This window comes from Petaurus breviceps, unplaced genomic scaffold, assembly GCF_028583685.1.
Source record: "Petaurus breviceps papuanus isolate PSGF00001 unplaced genomic scaffold, PetGlider_PUasm1.0 126, whole genome shotgun sequence".
Taxonomy (NCBI): domain Eukaryota; kingdom Metazoa; phylum Chordata; class Mammalia; order Diprotodontia; family Petauridae; genus Petaurus; species Petaurus breviceps.
Window position 1 is genome coordinate 12,364,989 of NW_027185655.1, and position 20,375 is coordinate 12,385,363.

Consider the following 20,375-nt stretch of genomic DNA (forward strand, 5'->3'; position numbering starts at 1 on the left):
GCAAGCTATAGTTGAGATAAATGGGAGATGACTATCAGAGCAGAAACACTAGCATTAAAAAAAATTGAGTATATTAAGTATATTAGTCTGCTCTTTTTATGTGTTCACTCCAAAACTATTTCCATTTTTTGTTATATTTGACAATTTGTTGGGTAGGAAACAAACCTCAAATTTCTTTTAATTTTTATTTATTTTATTATATAGAGTATGTTTTTTATGTGGTCATTGTTAATGTAGAATTTTTTTCATAATTGTGGAAATCTGTACTGTCACAATAAAAATCTGGAATAAAGAAAAATGGAGGCACAAAGGTTCAAGCACAATTAATTTATTAGCAATTGTCAATAAATGGGATCCAAGTTTCCTCAGTTATCAAGAATGCATCTGACGGTCAGAGCTGCTTTTTTATACATTGGTTTTATAAGGTACCAGAAGCAGTCCAATGAGGAAAACTAAGCTAAGGTATGCCTCTGGAACCAGCTCCCACTGCTTCTCAAAAATCTATCATTTAACATTCAGAGTATTTGCATCTCAGGAATGTTAGACACTACAAATCTGTGCTTGGCTCACTGTTGTGTTGATTATCTAGTGTTAAGAAAGAGAAAGAAAAAATGCAGATTAAATTTTAAAGTGTATCCTTCATTTTCAGAAAGCTGATCATTAAACATTTACCAATAAACCCCTACTTGGAAGCCATACCTTCGTGACTTCAGGCCCCCCAGGAAGCTTCATCAATCATTCTGGAGCTTGAGACTTTACCAGATTGTCCAATAAAATCTTGATAATTATTTCTTTGACTTCTAAGAAAATTTTACTTTTATCTTTTGACTAGCCAGGGGGCAAGAGAGGAACCATGGTAGAGACTGATCTCATTACCTGTGAGTCTGAAATTGATGACCAAGTCCATTATTTTTTCCTTATTATCTTGCAAAACAGATTTTAGCTTTACATAAGATAGTGGATAGTAATTACTGACATCCCTCACCATTCCTCTCATTTTAAGCCTATTTATTATGAGATATGTTTAACAAAAATCCTGTTTGTTTGCTTGTTTTTATAGGGCACTAGCTAGTTCTGGCAAAGAATTGAAAGACAATTTTTTGAAAGCACTAGCACAAAGAGAGGAAGATAACCGTACTGGAAAAGTAACTGTGAGTAAATATGAAGCAAAATAACAAAATGTATAGAAGTCAAATCCATCATTATAATTATAATTTTCCCAAAACAATTTAATTACAATTAATAAGAGCATTTTCTGAAAATAATTTTATTTTGTTTTCCTGTCTTCATTTTATATTTTAGTTTAGTTTAGAATTTTTTGTTTCAATGGTAGAAAACAAGTTATTTTCATTAAAATGTACAACTTTTTAGCATAAAAGTGAGAAAGACTTGTGAGTTTAAATTTTCCTCCATGGTTGAGATTAATATAATGATTTGTGAAGATGGAATTAGAAGACATCTGGAGAGATAATTTAGACTTATTTCAATCTGTGTGAAATAGTCTTATTGGATTCAAATGGGAGATATGATGCTTTTCTAATGCTGTTCATAATAACTCCAAAAGAAAATCTTTTTTTCAGGATGAACATGTTATAGATAGCTCACATAATATTTTAAATCAGAGATGAATGAAGCAAATGAATAATCATGTGGAAATTATAGTGACAAAAATAATCCAAAGTAATGTGATAAAACTGTAGAACAGAGATAGATAGATAGAAACATAGATACATAGATAGATAGATCATGTGTTTCTATCTATATCTATGTAGATATAGATAGATAGATAGATAGATAGATAGATAGATAGATAGATAGATAGATCGATCCAAGATAATTTCACCAAGAAAAAATCTTCTAAGAGAAGATGAAGAATTTTTTTCAACATCTTTGAGATCAAAGTCAGAGGGTATACCAGTATTCCAAAGTCAGTGTATTCTCATTTAGAGATGATTCTAACTGTGGCTAGATGCTATAGAAAATTTTTTTCCTGGAGTGGAAGCAAGAAGGCAGCATAGAAGCAGGAAAACTTAGCTCCCCCCATAACCACCTCAAATACTTATAAAATATGATTCTAAACAAATTTTGGAGCTACAGAACCCACAAAGTGACAGAGAGAAACAAATATCCTGTTGAAGGAAGCTCAGCAAGCCAGCAGGGAGGGTCCATCACAGTGTGTGGGGAGCCTAGCCCAGCCCCTGTAAGCCTGTGGTTTTAGCCTCAGGGCAGCCCCAACCAGCAGCAGCTGGAGTAGACTTCAGGAGAGTAGATCACCAGCAGCTGTGGTGGTTTCCCAAATTATCAACCCATAAATGCCAAAGACAAGGTAAAAGGTCAGTATAGAAGTCTGTTGGAACTGGGGGGGATGGAGGCATGGTCAGGCTTCTGCCCCTAAAATGAGAAGTGGCAGAGATGCAGCAGCCCTGCTGCAGCCACCTCCACATGCATGCTTTGGAGCTCCTGGCCTGCAGATCAAGGGAGGGAGAGGGGGGTGACAAGTGACCATTCAAAGGAGTTATCACTCTTGCTTTAACCTGCCTGGGTCTGGATGGTGTTCTTGGGTGGTGGTCCTGAGGTGTGTGACCAGTGAGCCAGAGTATGTGGGGGCTGTAGAGATGGTGCCCTCCTAATAGCTCCAGCAGCTGGGAAATCCCCAGTGATTTGGGACAAAATTCTCCCCTCTGGAAGCAGAGTTCTACCATGGCAAAGAGCTCAAAAGTCAAGAAATTGAGTGGCAATATGAGCAAGCAAAGGAAGGAAAGCAAGCATAGCAGTTAAACCTTAGATTCCTTTTTTAGGGACAAAAAAGACCAAAGCATGGAATGGGAGGAAACAACAAAGTCAGAATTCCTCCATCAAAAGCTTCCAAGAAAAATATGACCTGGTTACAGGCCATCGAGGAACTTAAGAAGGATTTTGAAAACCAGGTAAGAGAAGTGGAGGAAAAATTGAGAAGAAAAATGAAAATGATACAAGGAAATCATGAAAAGAGAGTCAACAACCTGACTAAAGAAAATAACTACTTAAAAAAATAGCCTAACTAAAATGGCAAAAGAGGCCCAAAATGCCAATGAGGAGAAGAATGCTTTAAAAAGCCAAATTTGCCAGATGGAAAAAGAATTTCAAAAGCTCACTGAAAAGATTAATTCCTTCAGAATTAGATTGGAGCAAATTGAAGGTAATGACTTTATGAGAAATCAAGATACTATTAAACAGATCCAAACAAATGAAAAAATAGAAGGCAAAGTGAAATATCTCATTGAAAAAAACACTGACATGGAAAATAGATCTAGGAGAGATCATTTAAAAATTATTGGACTACCTGAAAGCCATGATCAAAAAAAAAAACCTAGAAATCATTCTTCAAAAATTCTCAAGGAAAATTGCCCTGATATTTTAGAACCAGAGGGTAAAATAAAAATTGAAAGAATTCACTCCTCACCTCATAAAAAAGATCCCCAAAATAAAACTCCTAGGAATACTATAGCCAGGTTCCAAAGTTGCCAGATCAAGGAGAAAATATTACAAGCACCCAAGAAGAAATAATTTGAATATTGTGGAAACACAATCAGGATAACACAGGATCCAGCAGGTTCTACATTAAGGGATCAAAGGGCTTGGAATATGATATTCCGGAGATCAAAGGAGCTAGGATTAAAGCCAAGAATCACCTACCCAGCAAAATCAAGTATCATATTTCAGGGGAAGATATGATCATTTTGTGAAATAGAGGACTTTTAAGCATTCTTGATGAAAAAAAAACAGAGTTGAATAGAAAATTTGACATTCAAATACAAGAAGCAAGAGAAGTATGAGAAGGTAAACAGGGAAAAGAAAACTTAAGGAACTTATCAAAATTGAACTATTTACATGCCTATATGAGAAAATGATAATTGTAACTTAAACTTTTCTCAGTATGAGGATAGCTGAAGGGAATATAAATGTGTGTGTATATATATATATATATATACACATATATATGTATGTATGTATGTATACATGCATACATATATATGTCTGTATAGGAGGGTATATGTGCTTATGAATACATATATGAGTGTGTGTAGATATGTGTACAGGTATACATAGACAGAGGGCACAGGATCAATTGAATAGGACAGGATGATATATAAAAGGTGAAATTGAGAGTTGAGAGAGGAATATAATGATAGAAGATGGGGAAAGACAGAATGGGGTAAATTATCTCATGTAGAAGAGGCAAGAGGAAAGTGTTACAATGGAGGGGAAGAAGAGGAAGGCAAAAGGGAATGGGTTAACCTTACTTTCATTGAATTTGGCTTAGGGAGGGAATGACATATACACTAAATTTGGTATCTTACCCTACAGGAAAGTAAGGGGGAAGGGAATGAGAGGAGGGATGATAGAGGGGAGGGCAGGTTTGGGGGAGTGTAGTTAGAAGCACACACTTTTGAAAAGGGACAGAGTCAAAGTAGAGAATAAAACAAATGGGGGAGGAATAGGATGGAGGGAAATATAGTCAGTCTTTCACAATATATCCACTAAGGAAATGTTTTTCATAACTACACATGTACAAACTATATTGAATTGCTTATCTTCCCAGTAAGGGTGGGTGAGGAGGGAGGAAGGGAAAGAATCTGGAATTCAAAGTTTTAAAATCAAATGTTTTAAAAATTATTATTATTATTTACATGCAACTGGGAAATCAGATATACAGGCACTGGGGTATGAAGATCTATCTTGCCCTACTGGAAAGTTGGAGGGGAAATGGAGAAGGATATAGGAGAGAGCAGATTGGGGGAGGGGGTATACAGTGAGATTGCTGTTTTGGGGTGGTGGGTAGGGGAAAGACAGGGAGAAAGTTTGTAACTCAAAATCTTGTGGAAATGAATGATGTAGGGGCGGCCAGGTAGCACAGCAAGTAAGAGCACCGGCTCCAGTGTCGGGATGACCTGGGGATCGAATCCGGCCTCAGACACTTAGCACCCACCCAGAAACACCTGGCCGTGTAACCTTAAGCAAGTTACTTAACCGCAATTTCTTAAAAAAAAAAAAAAAAGAAAATGAATGATGTAAACTAAAAATAAACATAAAATTTAATTTAAAAAAAAGAAAGATTTTTCCCAGTCCCTAAGTCTCCACATTCTCTTCTCTCTTGGCAGCCCCACCCCCTTTCTATTTTTTTAAAGCAAAAAAAATAAACTTTTAAATTTTAAAACCTTAGAAGAGAGGAAAATTGGCTTTGGGTTTTGTATCTTTTCTCCAAGGTTTGTTAGAATTGTACTTGGCTACTATGGTTGTTACTGTGGAGAGAGAATAAAGGGATATCCTATCTCATCACCTCACTAGAAGTTCAAGGGGAAACTGGCATTAGCCACGTCCTTAAAAAGAGAGTGCTTTGAAAGAAACTGGAAACTGTTTATGCTTCCTCCTTATAATCCACAGAGTAGATCGATTTTTCTCTCTCAAGTGCTGATCGCCTTAGATATAGTTTCTTCCCTGTCCCTCATTATACCCACCCCTCAGTCATGAGGACCACAGGAGCCTCTGGTCATACATGTATGGGAACCAGAATACATGGAGTCCAACTGAAGGGGCCCATATTTGTACTTCATAGAATGGCCCCTATGATACAAATGTGTAATTAAAAAAAAAAGATGGATTGGTCTTGTAGTAAGAGCAAGGGTTAAATAATGGATTGCCTGTGTACTTCAAGGGTATGCTTGTGATGTAAATAAACAAAGTAAGGTAGGCTCCTCCATTATCAAATGGACTTCCTTTGTGAAGTCTTTAGTGGGAAATGGAGGAGTCATGCAAGATAGGCAACCATGAATGGATTGCCATCTGTCTCATGGGAGGAAGCAGCTAACACATAACATAACAGATGCATTTGGATATTAAATATCTTCCAAGATCTAGTACAGTGTTTTGTACACAGCAGTCATTTAATAAACAATTTTGGCATTCAACTATATTTTAATAACTTGTTTGAGTTATACTTATTCAGAATAGAGATATTAATATCTATCAACACATTGATTCCATAATTATCTATATAAATTATTAAGGTACATTTACTGAGCTTCTATCCTGCACTCAAGACTATGTTAGGTACCATTTAAACTTCATAATCTTTACAGGAAAGACCAAAGTTGAATCAATGTTTCTCAATGAGCTCTCAATGAAGCAGAGATTTCAATAGACTACACCATGTTTATAGCATTCTCTAAACCTCAAAGGACTATATAAATGCAAGTTACAGTATTACTCTTTTGGGATTCTTGTTCTATCATCTAGTTTTGTATAAACCATAAATTCAATAAAATTGTCATCAGTGCTTTCACCCGAGTCATTGTGAGAAATGTTTTCAGAATAGAGTAAGGATAGAAACTTGTATGATTCTAAAAGAAACCTAGCCATTGGTTAGGAAGCACCATTGTGGTGTAGACATTAACCCAGGTTTAAATTAATCTATTTTGCCATCCTAAGAACATCTCTCCATCTTTTCCATGTATAACTATATTAACTGTATTATATTCATAATCATATCTTGGGAAACTTTGTCAATGGCTATGATGGAATTCAAGTATAATGTGGTTTTGTTATTCCCCTCATCCACCAGTTTTGCTATTATAGTTTTTCTGCCAGAATCTATGATTCCATAGGTGTAGGGAATTCCCAAGATGGAAATTCCCTCTACCAATACAAACAGACAACTCTGCTAGAACTTACAGTCTTAAAGTGGTTAAGAGATTAAGTGACATATTGATTATCATATAACTAACATATTTCAGAGATAGAATTTGAACACGAGTCTTGGTGGGTTTATACTCTACATCTCCCTTCCTCTCCACTTTAGTAATCATGTGAAAAAACAAAATGAATTGATTTTGTGTTGGCTATTCTTTGTGAACCAATACTTACTGATCACCGCTGCCCTTTTGCAGTACATAAAACTCATTCCTTTAGAAATGTGTTCTAGAAATTTCTTTGGAATAAAAAACAAGCTTACCACTCTGAGTATGGCTTCCCAAGTATGCCTCACCCTTTCCAAAATTCAAAACAACGTTAAAACTCTTGCCCATCTACGATGGGCACCTCATCAATTTTCTACCATTTTTGAGAGATTGTTTTTGAAGGCTCAGTAATGACATCTACCAATTCTTTCACTATAGTCCTAAACCAGAAACTGATCTCAATTGGTACACCTTCTTACCATTTCTCCATTCCTTTTGGCCTACAATTTCTTGTTAATAACTTTTCTTTGATAGGATGTTCCAAAAATCTTAGTGCAGTTTTAAGTTGTTAAAGATTAAAAGCTTTTAATAAGCTTTAAAGCTTACTTGTATCTGATAATGAGTTACTTAGAGGATAAAACAGAAGTGAAAGAGACCTTTGCAGATTTTACCAAGCCAGAAGGGTTTAAGCATGGAATATGACAGCATGTCAGTTGTCTGATAATAAGGCAGGTTAAGTTCTGAAAATCTCATCCCTTTGTTTGTTTTGGCCACAGGCACTCTCAGAAAGGGAGGAGAATAGAGAGAAGCTACAATCTGCCATATGGACAGAGCACCCACCTCACCAAATACTTGAAATATTAAAGAATTAAACATATATTAGTTAGAATGCTCAATTTCTAAGAGTTTTATGTTTCTTTAAAGTTCTACTTAATTTTCTTTAGGAACCACTATAGTTTGAAGGGTGACTTGGTCTCCAAGAAATAATTTAACCATGTGGTGTTGAGACTCTTTTTTTCTTTACTTAATTTTACTTTAATACTATTTTATTATTTTTCCTAATTACATGTCAAGACAATTTTAGCAATAATTTTTACAAGATTTTGAGTTCCAAAATTTTCTCCCTCCCTCCTCTCCTTCTTTCCTAAAATGGTAGGCAATTTGATATAGGTAATGCCTGTGCTGTCATGTAAAACATATTTCCATATTAGTCACAACTGTGAAAGAAGAAACGGATCAAAAAGACAAAAAAACATGAAAAAGAATAAAGCAAAAAATATGTTTCAATCTGTATTCAGAGTCTTTTTCAGGGTATGGATAGCATTTTTCTTCATGAGCCCTTTGTACTTGTTTTGGATTATTGCATTGCTAAGAGCTGACCATATTTCACTTATAGATTATTAGAATAAGCATGTATATAGTGCCTACTACATGCTAGGCATTGTGCTAAGTGCTGTATAAATATCGCCTAATTTGATAGCTTCAATAAAGTATCAGAAGAGAAAAATACATACACAAAAATCATTAGCATTTTTATATAAGCAATAACAAAAAAATGAGGAAATTATACAAAGAGAAAGTCCATTCAATATAATCATACCTATACCTTTCTCTAATGTTGTCTTTGAAATGATGAACCCTTCCTCTGCCTTTTGGAGTTGCATGAGGCATAATAAATTCTCTTCCATGCTCTTATTTTAACTCTGTGAATCTATACGTTTCAAGGATTTTTTAATGAACACCATATTATCGGATTCTGCTTTCTAATCCATTTTGTCACTTTCACTTTATGAATGAGCTTATTCTATTTATATTCAGTTGTGATTGCTTTGTTATGTTTTCAATTCTTTTGCCACTCGCTCTCTTCTTTACAACAGAAAACCCCAAAGGGGATCTTGAAGCATTAGATGCAACTGAAATGATTGAACAGCCACAACTCCCTTAGCTTCCAATTTGGTGTTACTATGAAAAAGTTGTGACAAATATGTTGTACAAATAGGTCATTTTCCTCATTCTATGTCTTTGGGAAGATATAGACCAAGTATTGGTACAGGGGTCAAAGGATACGCATAGTTCAGTAACTTTGGAGGAATAGTTCCAAATTGCTTTCCAGCAAAGACGGGAAAGAGCATGTCAACACAATGTTTTGGGTCATATACAACACAATCTTCTCTTTCATTGAGATTTCAACACAGGAAATGGGTATATTAGGAACTGCCTCATTCACAGACTCAGATACAGTGGTTTCTTTGAGTACTGGAGAAGGAACAAGCTGTAACCAGCACTTTTGTGCTAGCCTCAATAATACACATTTCAAAGCCAAAATGCTTCAGCCACATAACTGTTTACACAGTCATTTATCCTGTGCTTCATAGCGAAGTTTGCCTGTTTCCCCTAGCCTTGCAATATTTCTCATTTTCACTTATTGTCATCTTTGCCAGTCTGATGGTATGAGATAGAACCATAAGGTTGTTTAATTTTCCTTTCTCTAATTAGTGCTTTAAAATATTTTTAGGCCTATTGATAGTTTGGATTTCTTCCTATGAAAATTAACATTCATACTTTTTGACCATTTATGGATTTGGAATAGCTTTTCGTCTGCATAACTTTTAATCAATTTCTTTCATACCTTTCATGTTGTTGTCGTGGTTCGGATGTTTCAGTTGTGTCTGACTCTTTGTGACTCCATTTGGAGTTTTCTTAGAAAAAAGATGTTGAAGTGGTTTGCCATTTCCTTCTCCCACCTAGCAATCTATACACTAAGTTACCTACCCACCCCATTGATATTATCATGATTTATATAGTTATATTTATATTATTCCTTATATTGGACCAACTCTGTATTCCTGGTATAAACTCAACCTGTTCATCTTTCAAAAATAATGGTTGTCAGCATTAAAGATTTTTAAAACTCAAATCCCTTGGACCATTGAACCCTCTAGGTATTCACAAACCACTAAATGGGAAACAGTACTTTAGGGTAAACATACTCTGATTGACTTTGCTAATCTATTTAGAGAAGGCTTAGAGACCTACTTCAAGGTCATTTCTAATTGTGGAATTCTCCCAAAGTAGCAATATTGTTCATGGTGATTTGGGTATGAAACTGGAGGCTTTACTGGAAAGGATAACATTCTCTTGATCATTTGATTTTATAATATAACAATTCTAATATAAAAAAGTCTATAAGCAACTTTCTCAGTTGCCTAGATAGAATTGCGTTCTTATATTTTTATACTGTTATTGAGATTGCTTTCAGCTAATAAATTTTGGTTTACTAATTAGAGATGGGTGTCAGAATAAGAATAAAGGAATAGAGAAATGCCTTTCCTGTCCAGAGATTCGTGAGAATAGTAGTGAAGAAATCAGATGCTATACAAGGTTGGTAATGTAGAATCTATTGACACTCATTTTCCCACAGAACATTGACTATGCAAACAGTTATGTGGCTGGGGCATTTTGGCTTTGAAATGTGTATTATTGAGGCTAATATAAAAACACTGGTTACAGCTTGTTCCTTCACCATCACTCAAAGAAACCACTGTATCTGAGTCCGAAAAATCTGTGAATGAGACAGTTCCTAATATACCCATTTCCTGTGTTGAAATCTCAATGAAACAGAAGATTGTGTTGTATATGACCCAAAACATTGTGTTGACATGATCTTTCCCCTCTTTGCTATTTTCCAACTTCTATAAAAATGCAACCTTTCAAGAAAAAGAAAGTATTGTGAAAATTCTTTTTTTCCCTTTTAACTGAACCCATGTTTATCCAATCAGTAAAACCCTATGGAAATGGTATAACATAAAGATCATCATGATTTAATTTCAAACAAACATGTCTTTGTTTGGAAAATGATATGTATGTCAAATCCCCTTTCTCTAAAGAGGAAGAAAGTTTAAAAAAAACAAACCCTAAACTGTGTATTTCCTGGAACTGGATGTGTTATATTCTGTAGGATACATAGCTTCATTTTCTTCACCTTTCATGAGGGAAAACGTCATTATCTCATAAGCTAAATTTGGGGGGGACAAAGACATTCAGTCATTATAGCTACCTATATTTCTTCATTTCATATCTACCTTTGAATTCAAAATCACTAAAAACGTATATGCAGAGAATTGATTATATAGTAATGATATGTTTTTATGGTTCATGTAACTACATGTCCCATTTCTGATAAGAAAAAATAATCTTACATTAAAAATGCAATTAAATCACCTAGTATAAAAATGTTATAGAAACTTCTGTAAATTCTGTATTCTTGCTTCTTGTTCAAAGCTCTAACTGGAAAATCAGAAAATTTCTGTACTCAGAGGTTACATAGTAAAAGATATTTAACCAAACCCTACTTGTTCATAATAGAGAATCAATATAGTGCCTTGTTCATAGTAGAGAATCAATCAATATTTGATTCATTCATTAATTCAAAAATTTTTTAACCTTTACTGTATGAAAGACATGCTATATTTGTTATTTGCCTGGAAAATTGAAACTAGCATACCTTATCATGAGTAAAGATTCTGTGTCTCCCAGATAAAAATAGGTAGATAGATGAATAGAGCACCGGCCCTGGAATCAGGAGGACCTGAGTTCAAATTTGGCCTCAGACACTTAACACAAAAACTAGCCATGTGACCTTGGGCAAGTCACTTAACTCCAATTGCCCTCCAAAAAGCAAAAAAATAAATAAAAAATTAAAAAGATAGGTAGATAGAGATATAGCTAGATACATGGATGGATGGATGGATAGATGGATGGATGGACAGAAAGATGGATAGACAGACAGACAGATAGATAGATAGATAGATAGATAGATAGATAGATAGATAGATAGATAGACAGACAGACGGATGGATAATCAGCTGTTATTCAAAGGAGAAGCAAGTGAAAGCACCGCAAAGTAATGAAATAAAGCTTTTTTTTCCCTATTATAATAACACAAGAGGAGTAACTTGCCAAATGGTTGAAAAGCCATAATGGTTAGAAAAAGTCCTCAGAGGTAGGATGACCCATTTCAAACCTCATCTCTAGCACATGTATAACTCTAGGTAAGTCACTTAACATTTCAGTACCCCAGGCAGCTCTCTAAGATTATAATTTTAAGAGGTTCTAATCTGCAGTCAAAGACTGTTTCCTTATTAGGAATTTCTGAAGGGACAAAATGATAGTTTCATGAGTAACAACAACAAATTGTGCCACATTGGCAAAGCCCTAGGTGAATGAGCAGCTCAGCATATTGATTACTGAGACAGAAGGACTATTAATAGTTTGCTACTTTGCCTGGCAGAAATGGAATTAGGAACAGAAATAGTATACTGACCACATCAAACACATCTTAACCAGGTGATTGTGCCAAGTGAATTTACACTTCTTGTACAAATATCTATGGCAGAGTTTTTGAATGTGAGCTATACACAGACTCACAGATACATCTTAACATCAAATACACACATTCTCAAAGACAACTGAATATTTAAGGAAGAGGTCTGCTGTGGTTCAAAGGGAGGGTGGTAGAGTTACTCCATCTTTTCTGGACTAGACTTTCTCTGTTGAACAAGTTGTCCATTTCCCAGCTTTGTCCATTCCTCCTGTCCATTAACCCCTTAGTCATGTTCTTATCCTTTTTTGGATCCTACTCATAAATGAATATTCTGTGTTTACAAACTGTAGGCTACAAAATTCTAGTTTGGGGGCTGGATGGTACATCCCCATCTGTGACCTCAGAAGCAGATAAAAAAAATCAAACCTATTTGATTTCAAAATGCATGTTCTCACATGCAAATGTTCACAATTTGACAATGACCAAAATTAGTCTGAGAAAGCAAACCGTTAAGTTCTCAATAAATAATTGTCAATTCATTAATTTTTGAAAACTACTAGTAGGACTCCTTCCTTCTCTATAAAGTATCTGAGCTGCTAGTAGTATCTGATCCTAGAGTAGTGTCTTCCCTCCCCAGGTGATATCTTGCCTTGATGTTCTCCTAAAATCTGACCTTAGTAGTTCTAGAAAATTGTGGCCTCCCCTTCCTGCTAAGGCTCCCTGATGTCATCCTTGATATATTCTTTACCTGCTCCTTCTAAATACTGCTTTGAAATAACATGATGTGTGTTGTGCCCAAGTAGGTTATATATATATGGACACTTGGGTGTGTCCAAATGCAGTGGGAAAGGAGTAGTGGATAGATATCTCTAGTATCTCTCTCTTGCTCTCCACAGGAGATTTTATTTCCTCCCTGGAGGGAAACACAAGACTGGGGCCAGATCACTGGTCACTCTGCTCTCCTCAGAGAGGGGATACAGGACAAGAAGTATATCTACCATCTTCCCTAAATATTGCTAGATTTAGTGAAATGTTGTTTAGGTTCATGATACTTTTTTGTTCCCTTAATGGCGAAGGAATGCCCTAAGCCATATCCAAAGTCTTGACTGCCTTGCCATCAAATCTTAATTGCACAAAGACTATCACAAATATTGAGTAGTGAATAAAAACCCATTTATCCAAGCTGAAAGCATACAGAAACCAGGGAAATTGTACATATTAGAATATGCTTTATAATACACAAAATGAATGGATTATCTTATTGAGAATGAACTATCTTAACTCAGCCAAGGGAGATTTCCCATTTGATCTAAGGAAGTTCCCCAAAGTCTTTTGTGTTTTAGATGTCTTTGGTTAAGCCATATAGCTTTCTCTTAAAATTTCCAAATAAAGAGACTCTGCTTTCAACAGTGGATAAAGCATCCATGAAGCCGTTTTTGTCTTAGAAACAGACACTGATAACAGTCTCTCTTTATTAACATAATCATTAATGGACATTAGCAAATGAAAGTGTGTTTGCACTGAAAGTACATGCATTTCATAAGACTTCAATTTAATATGGAGTCTCTCTCACAATACTTAACCTGTTTTCATAGAACATAGGCTCATTGACTGATAGGATAATTGATTTAGAACTGGAAGTGACCTTAGAGGCCAAGTAATTCAGTTACCTCACTTTGCAGATGAGAAACAGAAGCCCCAAGACTTTAAGTGGCTTGTTTGAAGTCACTTGGGTGGTGAGTGAAAGAACCAGAATTTGAAACCAGATCCTTTGACTAAGTTGCACTGAACCCTCCTGCTTCCTAGTTCAGTTCAGAGATTGTTAGTATTAGAAGGAACCTTTTATAGATTTAGAGATAATTTACTACAAAGTTTCATTTTGTAGATAGAGGAAATGAGGTCTAGATGGGTCAAGTGCCTTACCCAATAACATAGCTAGTCAGAGATCAAGTCAAGAACTGAAAGCAGATCTCCTGGCTCCCCACCATGTTAGTCCTATTTTATTACTTACTTATGTATTTATTCATTAATTCATTCACTCATTCATTTATTTATTCATTCATTCATTTCTATGAATCCGTTTGTTTATTTTGCCATGCTATTTCAACAGGTTTTTCATCAATTACAATTTGGGTCTATCTGAAAATAGTTTCTCCTCCCACTCCCCAACCTTCAACCTTTGGTGAATTAGGGAAGCAGAGATACTCATAAATCACAATGTGCCCAATGCTTTTGGAGTGCCTCCTCTGCATGCCTAAAAAAACCTAAGATACCTGAGTTCCCATCCTAGTCATCTGATCTGGATGCATCCATCTCTAGGTTCATGTGACCAACAGAGACAAATTTTGAGCCCATATTACTAAAATAGTAGATAGAGAAAAGTTTATGGATGTCTTAAAATTGTAAAAATGAAGGGAAGTAATAAGTGTGTGCATATACACACATATATTCTGTTCCACACATATGTACATGTATATTTACATATATGGAACAGGATGTGTATAAATGCATATATATAATTTGAGCATTAAAACTTTGTGAATTCTTTTCAGAGCTCATAGATTACTTCAGGCTATGCAATATGAAACAATTTATCTTGGATTTGTATGTACATGTAAATGCACATGTATATGTATACACGTATATAGCATAGGTGTAGGTACATATATAATTTATGTGTGTAAATTTGTGTGAATATAAATTTATTATATGTATGCATTATTCTGTTCATATGTGTACGTGCATATATAAGGAATATAATTTATGTGTGTATATGGATACATACATATACTATATATTCTTACAATTTGACTTTCAAAACTTTGCAAATTGTTGCAAAGCTAATAAATAGCATTACTTTAGGCTTAGAATATATGCAACACTAAACAATTTCTCTTGGCTCCACTACTTGTACTAATACCTATTTACTCTAAGATACCTTACTAAGGGAAAGGTTATTGCATCTGATATTATCTATTGTAAAAAAGGCTAAGGCACAATCTGAATTCCAGGCTCTATGTATGAGAGATTTCTAGGGGTCCTGTAGTTGATAGCGGCCAAAGTAGAGATGTTGAACAGGGTCAAATGTTTCTCCATGACCTTGCCAGGGGAATCAAGGTTTCCATCTGTGGCATCTGTGCTGCTTCCAAAGTGGAAACCCAGAGCCAACAGAAGAGGGAAGAACAACATCAAAGAAGGACATGCATTGTTCTGGCAAAGAGAAGAGCCTGGGGTGAGGACTAGAAGCAGGAGAGAGCCGCAGATGGTGAGCAGACCCTCCCCAGGCTGAGTTCAGTAAAAGCATGTTTCTAGCTCTGAGATATTGCCAACCTGGCATTCAGGATGTCTGAGATAAGGTCTCAACCATCCCCAAGTGTCTGTAAGATCGCCATTGACTTGCTTTTTAGACCATTTTCTACAGGTCTTTTCGCTGATACATCTTCTTGACCAATTTTTCTGTCTCTAGCACATGTCACTTCTCTACTCACTCTTATGCTTTGGCTACCACTAGTTGAACAGAGGAATTAACATGCATGAGTAATTACTCAATATTGAGAGGAAATTACCTTAGAATACTCTGGATTTAGTTTGCCTTTGCCCTTCCTCATAGCAATTCAATCTTCTTATACCATCAGTATCTCTCCTTTTCCCTCTGTCCCTCATCTGCACCAATGAAGTGAAGGCATCTGGGAAAGCATGACTCTTTAGCTATATGTCTTCTCCTTGGTCATCTTAAACAACACTCTTTTCATCAACTGCTCCGCCTATAGTCTTCCCTGAACAGTTCAGCTTTGGCAGAGAAGGTGTCTTCACCATGTCTATATGCTACCAGACTGAAGGCTGCTGCCTCCAAAAGGGATGAGGTTTGAAGGAAGCACTGGTGGCTTTCTGTTTCCCTTCATCCAGGAAAGCAGAACTGACTCTGACAAGGGTCTTCTGGGCAATCTCATAGTTCTTTGTGAGGATCTGGAATTTTATTCTTTTGTGAGTGTGGAGCAAAATCTTTTTGACATCAGTGTGTGGGTTTTTGTACCATTACAAGTCTAAAATAACCTGAGATTTTTCTGTAGCTATTTTCCAGCATTTTCCAGCCTCATGCCTATAATGATTTAAATCCTTTGCTTTTCTCTTTGTTCCCCCTTTCCCCCAAATTTCCAAACCCCTTGTCTCACTGCTATTCTCTGTCCATGCTCATCTATAATTTTTGTCAATGCTAAGATCAACTGTTTGGACTCTTACTTCTCTTTTAAAGACCTAAATCTAAGTATGTGATTTATATCCTTAAAAGTCACAGAAACAAATAATCTCCAAATGCCTTGATTCAATTGAGCATCCTTGCATGTCAGTGGGCCCACAAGTGTGTCAGGTGATAGAATTTGTTCCCAAGACCGCATTAAGCCCTAGTGGTATCAGTGGAGATGCCCATACTTTCCTTAGGGAGACATTTTCAAAGCCAGAAGAAAGGGTTTATTCTTTTTTTTGCCTTTTGGAGGGCAATTGGGGTAAAGTAATTTGCCCAAGGTTACACAGCTAGTTTTGGGGTGTGTGTGTGTGTGTGTGTGTGTGTGTGTGTGTGTGTGTGGGCGCGCTAAGTGTCTGAGGCCGGATCTGAACCCAGGTCCTCCTGACTCCAGGGCCGGTGATTTACTCACTCTGCCACCTAGCTGCCCCCAGCAGGGTTTATTCTTAAGCCTTATTAAGTTATAGCTTAATATACTTTTACATTAATTCACTAGGCAATTAAATGCCAAGTATGTATGGTGTGTAAATATGGTAAAAAGAGTAGATGTCATCTACTCAAATGTGGAGTAGAAAACATCTAATCAAAAATATCTCCCTCAAACCAGAGTGGATTTCTGATATTCTTCTATTAGTTATTCATTTATTCAACAATTTTTTGTGTGAACCTAATTATTATACATAGGGGGACTAATGTTAGAGGACACCAAAATGTATAAGTTCATATCAAAAGGTATTGCCTTCATGAAATCTTCCACATGTACTTATCTTCCAAAATACTCCTAGACCATTACTAGAGAGATTAATGTCAAGGGATGCAAGAATACAAAAAAAATGATGAAAATGTGAGGTAGAAAAGGATAAGTGCCATGAGAGAGCACACAAACACCATAGGGGTTCAGAGAGAGTACATCTAGCTAAAGGGATCCAGGATGACTTCATAAAGGAGCTAGCTTCTAATCTGGGCCTTTGAGAATTTGATGGAAAGCATTATGGGTATGCTAGAGTCAGCTCATAGGAGCTCCAAAGAACTGATAGTTAAATTTTCAATGTGAGCATTTACATCTTGGAAATGGATAAATGCCCTCCCTTCTGTCATCTGTCATACAGAATCTCTTCTTTCAAGAATCATCTCTTCAAACCCAGCCTCAGACACTTTACATTTACTAGCTGTGTGACCTTGGGCAAGTCACTTAACCCTAATTACACTGCCTTTCCCTCCTCCAAAAATAAAAAGAATCTTCTCAAGTTCCAACATGAAGACTTTCATCTACAAGTATTTGTTTTATTTTTTTCTATATATACATATACACACACACATGCAAATATATGTGTGCTTTCTCCTCAATAAAATGTAAGCTCCTTGAGGTCAAGGAGTGTTCCATTTGTCTAACATATTAGGCACTTAATAAAGGTGAGGAGGATTTTAAATAACCAACAGAGGAAGGGGGGTATATTTTGTCCCTAAGGCAGCTGGGAACCACTGAAGATTTTTGAATAAAGGAGTGATATGTGCCTCAAGATATTAGTTTGGCAATTATATGGAAGATTGACTTGCAACAGGTAGAAAAAAGAAACATAGATTAATTAATAAATAAAAATTTTATTTTAAAAAAATTAAAATTTTTAAATAAAAAAATAAAATAATTTTAAATAAAAAATAATAAACAAAGTTTCAATTCATTAGAAGAATATTACAGGAATCCAAACAAGATGTGATAAAGGCCTGAAATATATTAAAGGTGAAAGTGGTGAAAAGGAGACAGATGTGGATGTAGAATTTGGAAGATGACAATGAATTGGATGTGGGGGGAAAGGGGAAAGAGGAAGAGGAAGAGCTGAATAATGACTTTGAGATTGTGAACTGAGGTAACTAGACAGATGGTGGTTTCCTCAACAAAAGTAGGGAAATTTGAAGGAAGAGTAGATTTAGGGGAATATGAGTCCCATTGTTGAAATACTGATATTGAAGTGCCTATAGGACATTCAGGCAGAAATGTCTTATAGATAATTGATGATGTTTCACTGGAATTCAGGAGAAAGATTAGGATTGAATATATAATCTGGGGAGTCTTGTAGAGATGATAACTAAACCCGGGAGAGTAATTCAGCAAGATAGGATGTAGTGAGACAAGAGAACAAGGCCTAGGATGAGGCCTTGGGAAAACCCCAAAATAGAGGACAGAACACAGACAAAGCCATCAAAGGAGACTAAGATATCATAGACAGAAATGGAAAATTAGGAGAGGGTAGTGTCACAATGACCAAGAGAGTACTCTTAGAAAGAGGGTGTGGTTGATAATATCAGCCACAAAGAAACTGAAGAAGAAAAAGCCACCATAATGAATGATAAATAGGTCATATTTAATCTTGGGCAGGGCAGTGCCATTTGTATGGTGGGTACAGGTATCAAATTATAAAGGTTTAATGAGTAGATGGTGAAGCAGTGTGGACATTGAATGTATATTCTTTCTAGAAATGGAATGCAAGAAATAGGTTGGAAGCTTGAAGAAGGATAGCAAGGACAAGGAATCTGTTCCTGTTATTTAATTTTTATTTTATATATATTTATATATAATATATATTTACATATAATTATTATTTAATTAAATTTTTAATTTTATTTAATTAAATTTTATTATATATATAATATATATTTATATATAATTATTATTTAATTACATTTTTAATTTAATTTCATTTTTGGATGGTGGAGAACTACACATATTTTTCATCTGAGTGGAAACAAGGAGATTGAATGTACAAGAAAGAGGGGATGATTGATGGATTGAGATCCTGGATGGAATGGAAATCAAAGTCACACATAGAGCGACAAACGTTGTCAAAGATGAAAAATAAGTATTTCTCAGGGAAAAGAAATGAAGGAAGAAAAGTGTAGGAAAGTGCAGAGAAATGCTGAGGCGAGGATGTTAGGGGTGGCCTGACGTCAACGCCTTGTTTGTTCAAGGGTCCATAATGGGATGGAATGAGATACAAAGAGATTGAACAGTTAGCAAAAGGGTTTGCTTCGCTGTAGCATAGAAGGGATATGAACAAGGATAAAGGTATACTTAGCTTCAAGCGACCTCCTTCGCCTACTTAATGAAACAGGTCTAGTCAGCAAGGCAGGATGTCGTGACTCAAATGGCTTCTGGTCTTGGGGCAACCACCAAGCCTGAGAGTCCCAGGCTTAACCATTCAATCAACAGAGAAAATTGATGTTTCTTAATGACCTCACCACAAGGTAGGCTCAAGACTTTAATTAATTTGAAAGGCTCATGAGAATTTTGGGCATTGGATTAAAGGTAGATGATGCCCCATAGGAAACATCTTATCGTTGATTTCAGAAGATCAAGTCACATCTGTTGGGCTGTATACTAGCAAAGTATAGTTCAGCAGTATACTAGCAAAGCAGCGAAATACTCCAGGTCTAGGAGCACCTTGAGGAAGGATAATCTTGCATCTGTTCCAAAGGGAAGTGGATGGACAATGGTCCGAAAGGGAGGGTTCCAATCTTCTCACCTACCCCCATCCACCTTTGCCCATGTATTAGAAATTTTGGACCAATAGGAGATAGTGCCTTCAGTTGGGAGCAAAGGGAGATGCAAAGAAGGACAACTAACACAAAAAACTACAAATGATTAGCTAAGGGAAGAACCAGCTTCAGAGAGTGTGCTCTCTCTAGTGGAGAGATTGCTGGCTATAGATTTCAGGAAGGCACTGATCCAGAGGACACAGCAGAGAGCTCCATCCAAGGGGAGCTTCCTGAAGACTCCAGAAAGAAAGGAAACGACTTCTGTGGTTACAACTTGATTGGTACCCTTTTGTCATACATATTCCTCTTTGTTCTTCAAAATTTGAGCTTGTTCTCCCTCTCCATCTCCCCCTCTTCCTCTCTCCCTCCTCTCTTTCTATGTCTCTCTCTCTGTGTCTCTCTATCTCTTCATCTCTCTGTTTCTCTTTGTCTCTCCCCCCTTCCGTCTCTCTTCTGCCTTTCTGTCTGTCTCTTTCTGTCTCTCTCTGGCTCTCTCTTGCTGTCTGTCTGTCTCACACACACACACACACACACACACACACACACACACACACACACACAC

At 36.1% G+C, this 20,375-nt stretch overlaps 1 protein-coding gene across 4 annotated transcripts in view; it reads left to right on the forward strand.

Annotated features, from left to right (window-relative positions):
- Positions 1–20,375, forward strand: part of CFAP299 (cilia and flagella associated protein 299) — a 470,324-nt gene that overhangs the window by 218,438 nt on the left and 231,511 nt on the right. For all 4 annotated transcript variants that reach the window (XM_069092982.1, XM_069092964.1, XM_069092954.1 and 1 more), the window contains exon 3: positions 1,061–1,151. In XM_069092982.1, the coding sequence (XP_068949083.1) occupies positions 1,061–1,151 (91 nt within the window). The remainder of the gene's footprint in view (positions 1–1,060; positions 1,152–20,375) is intronic.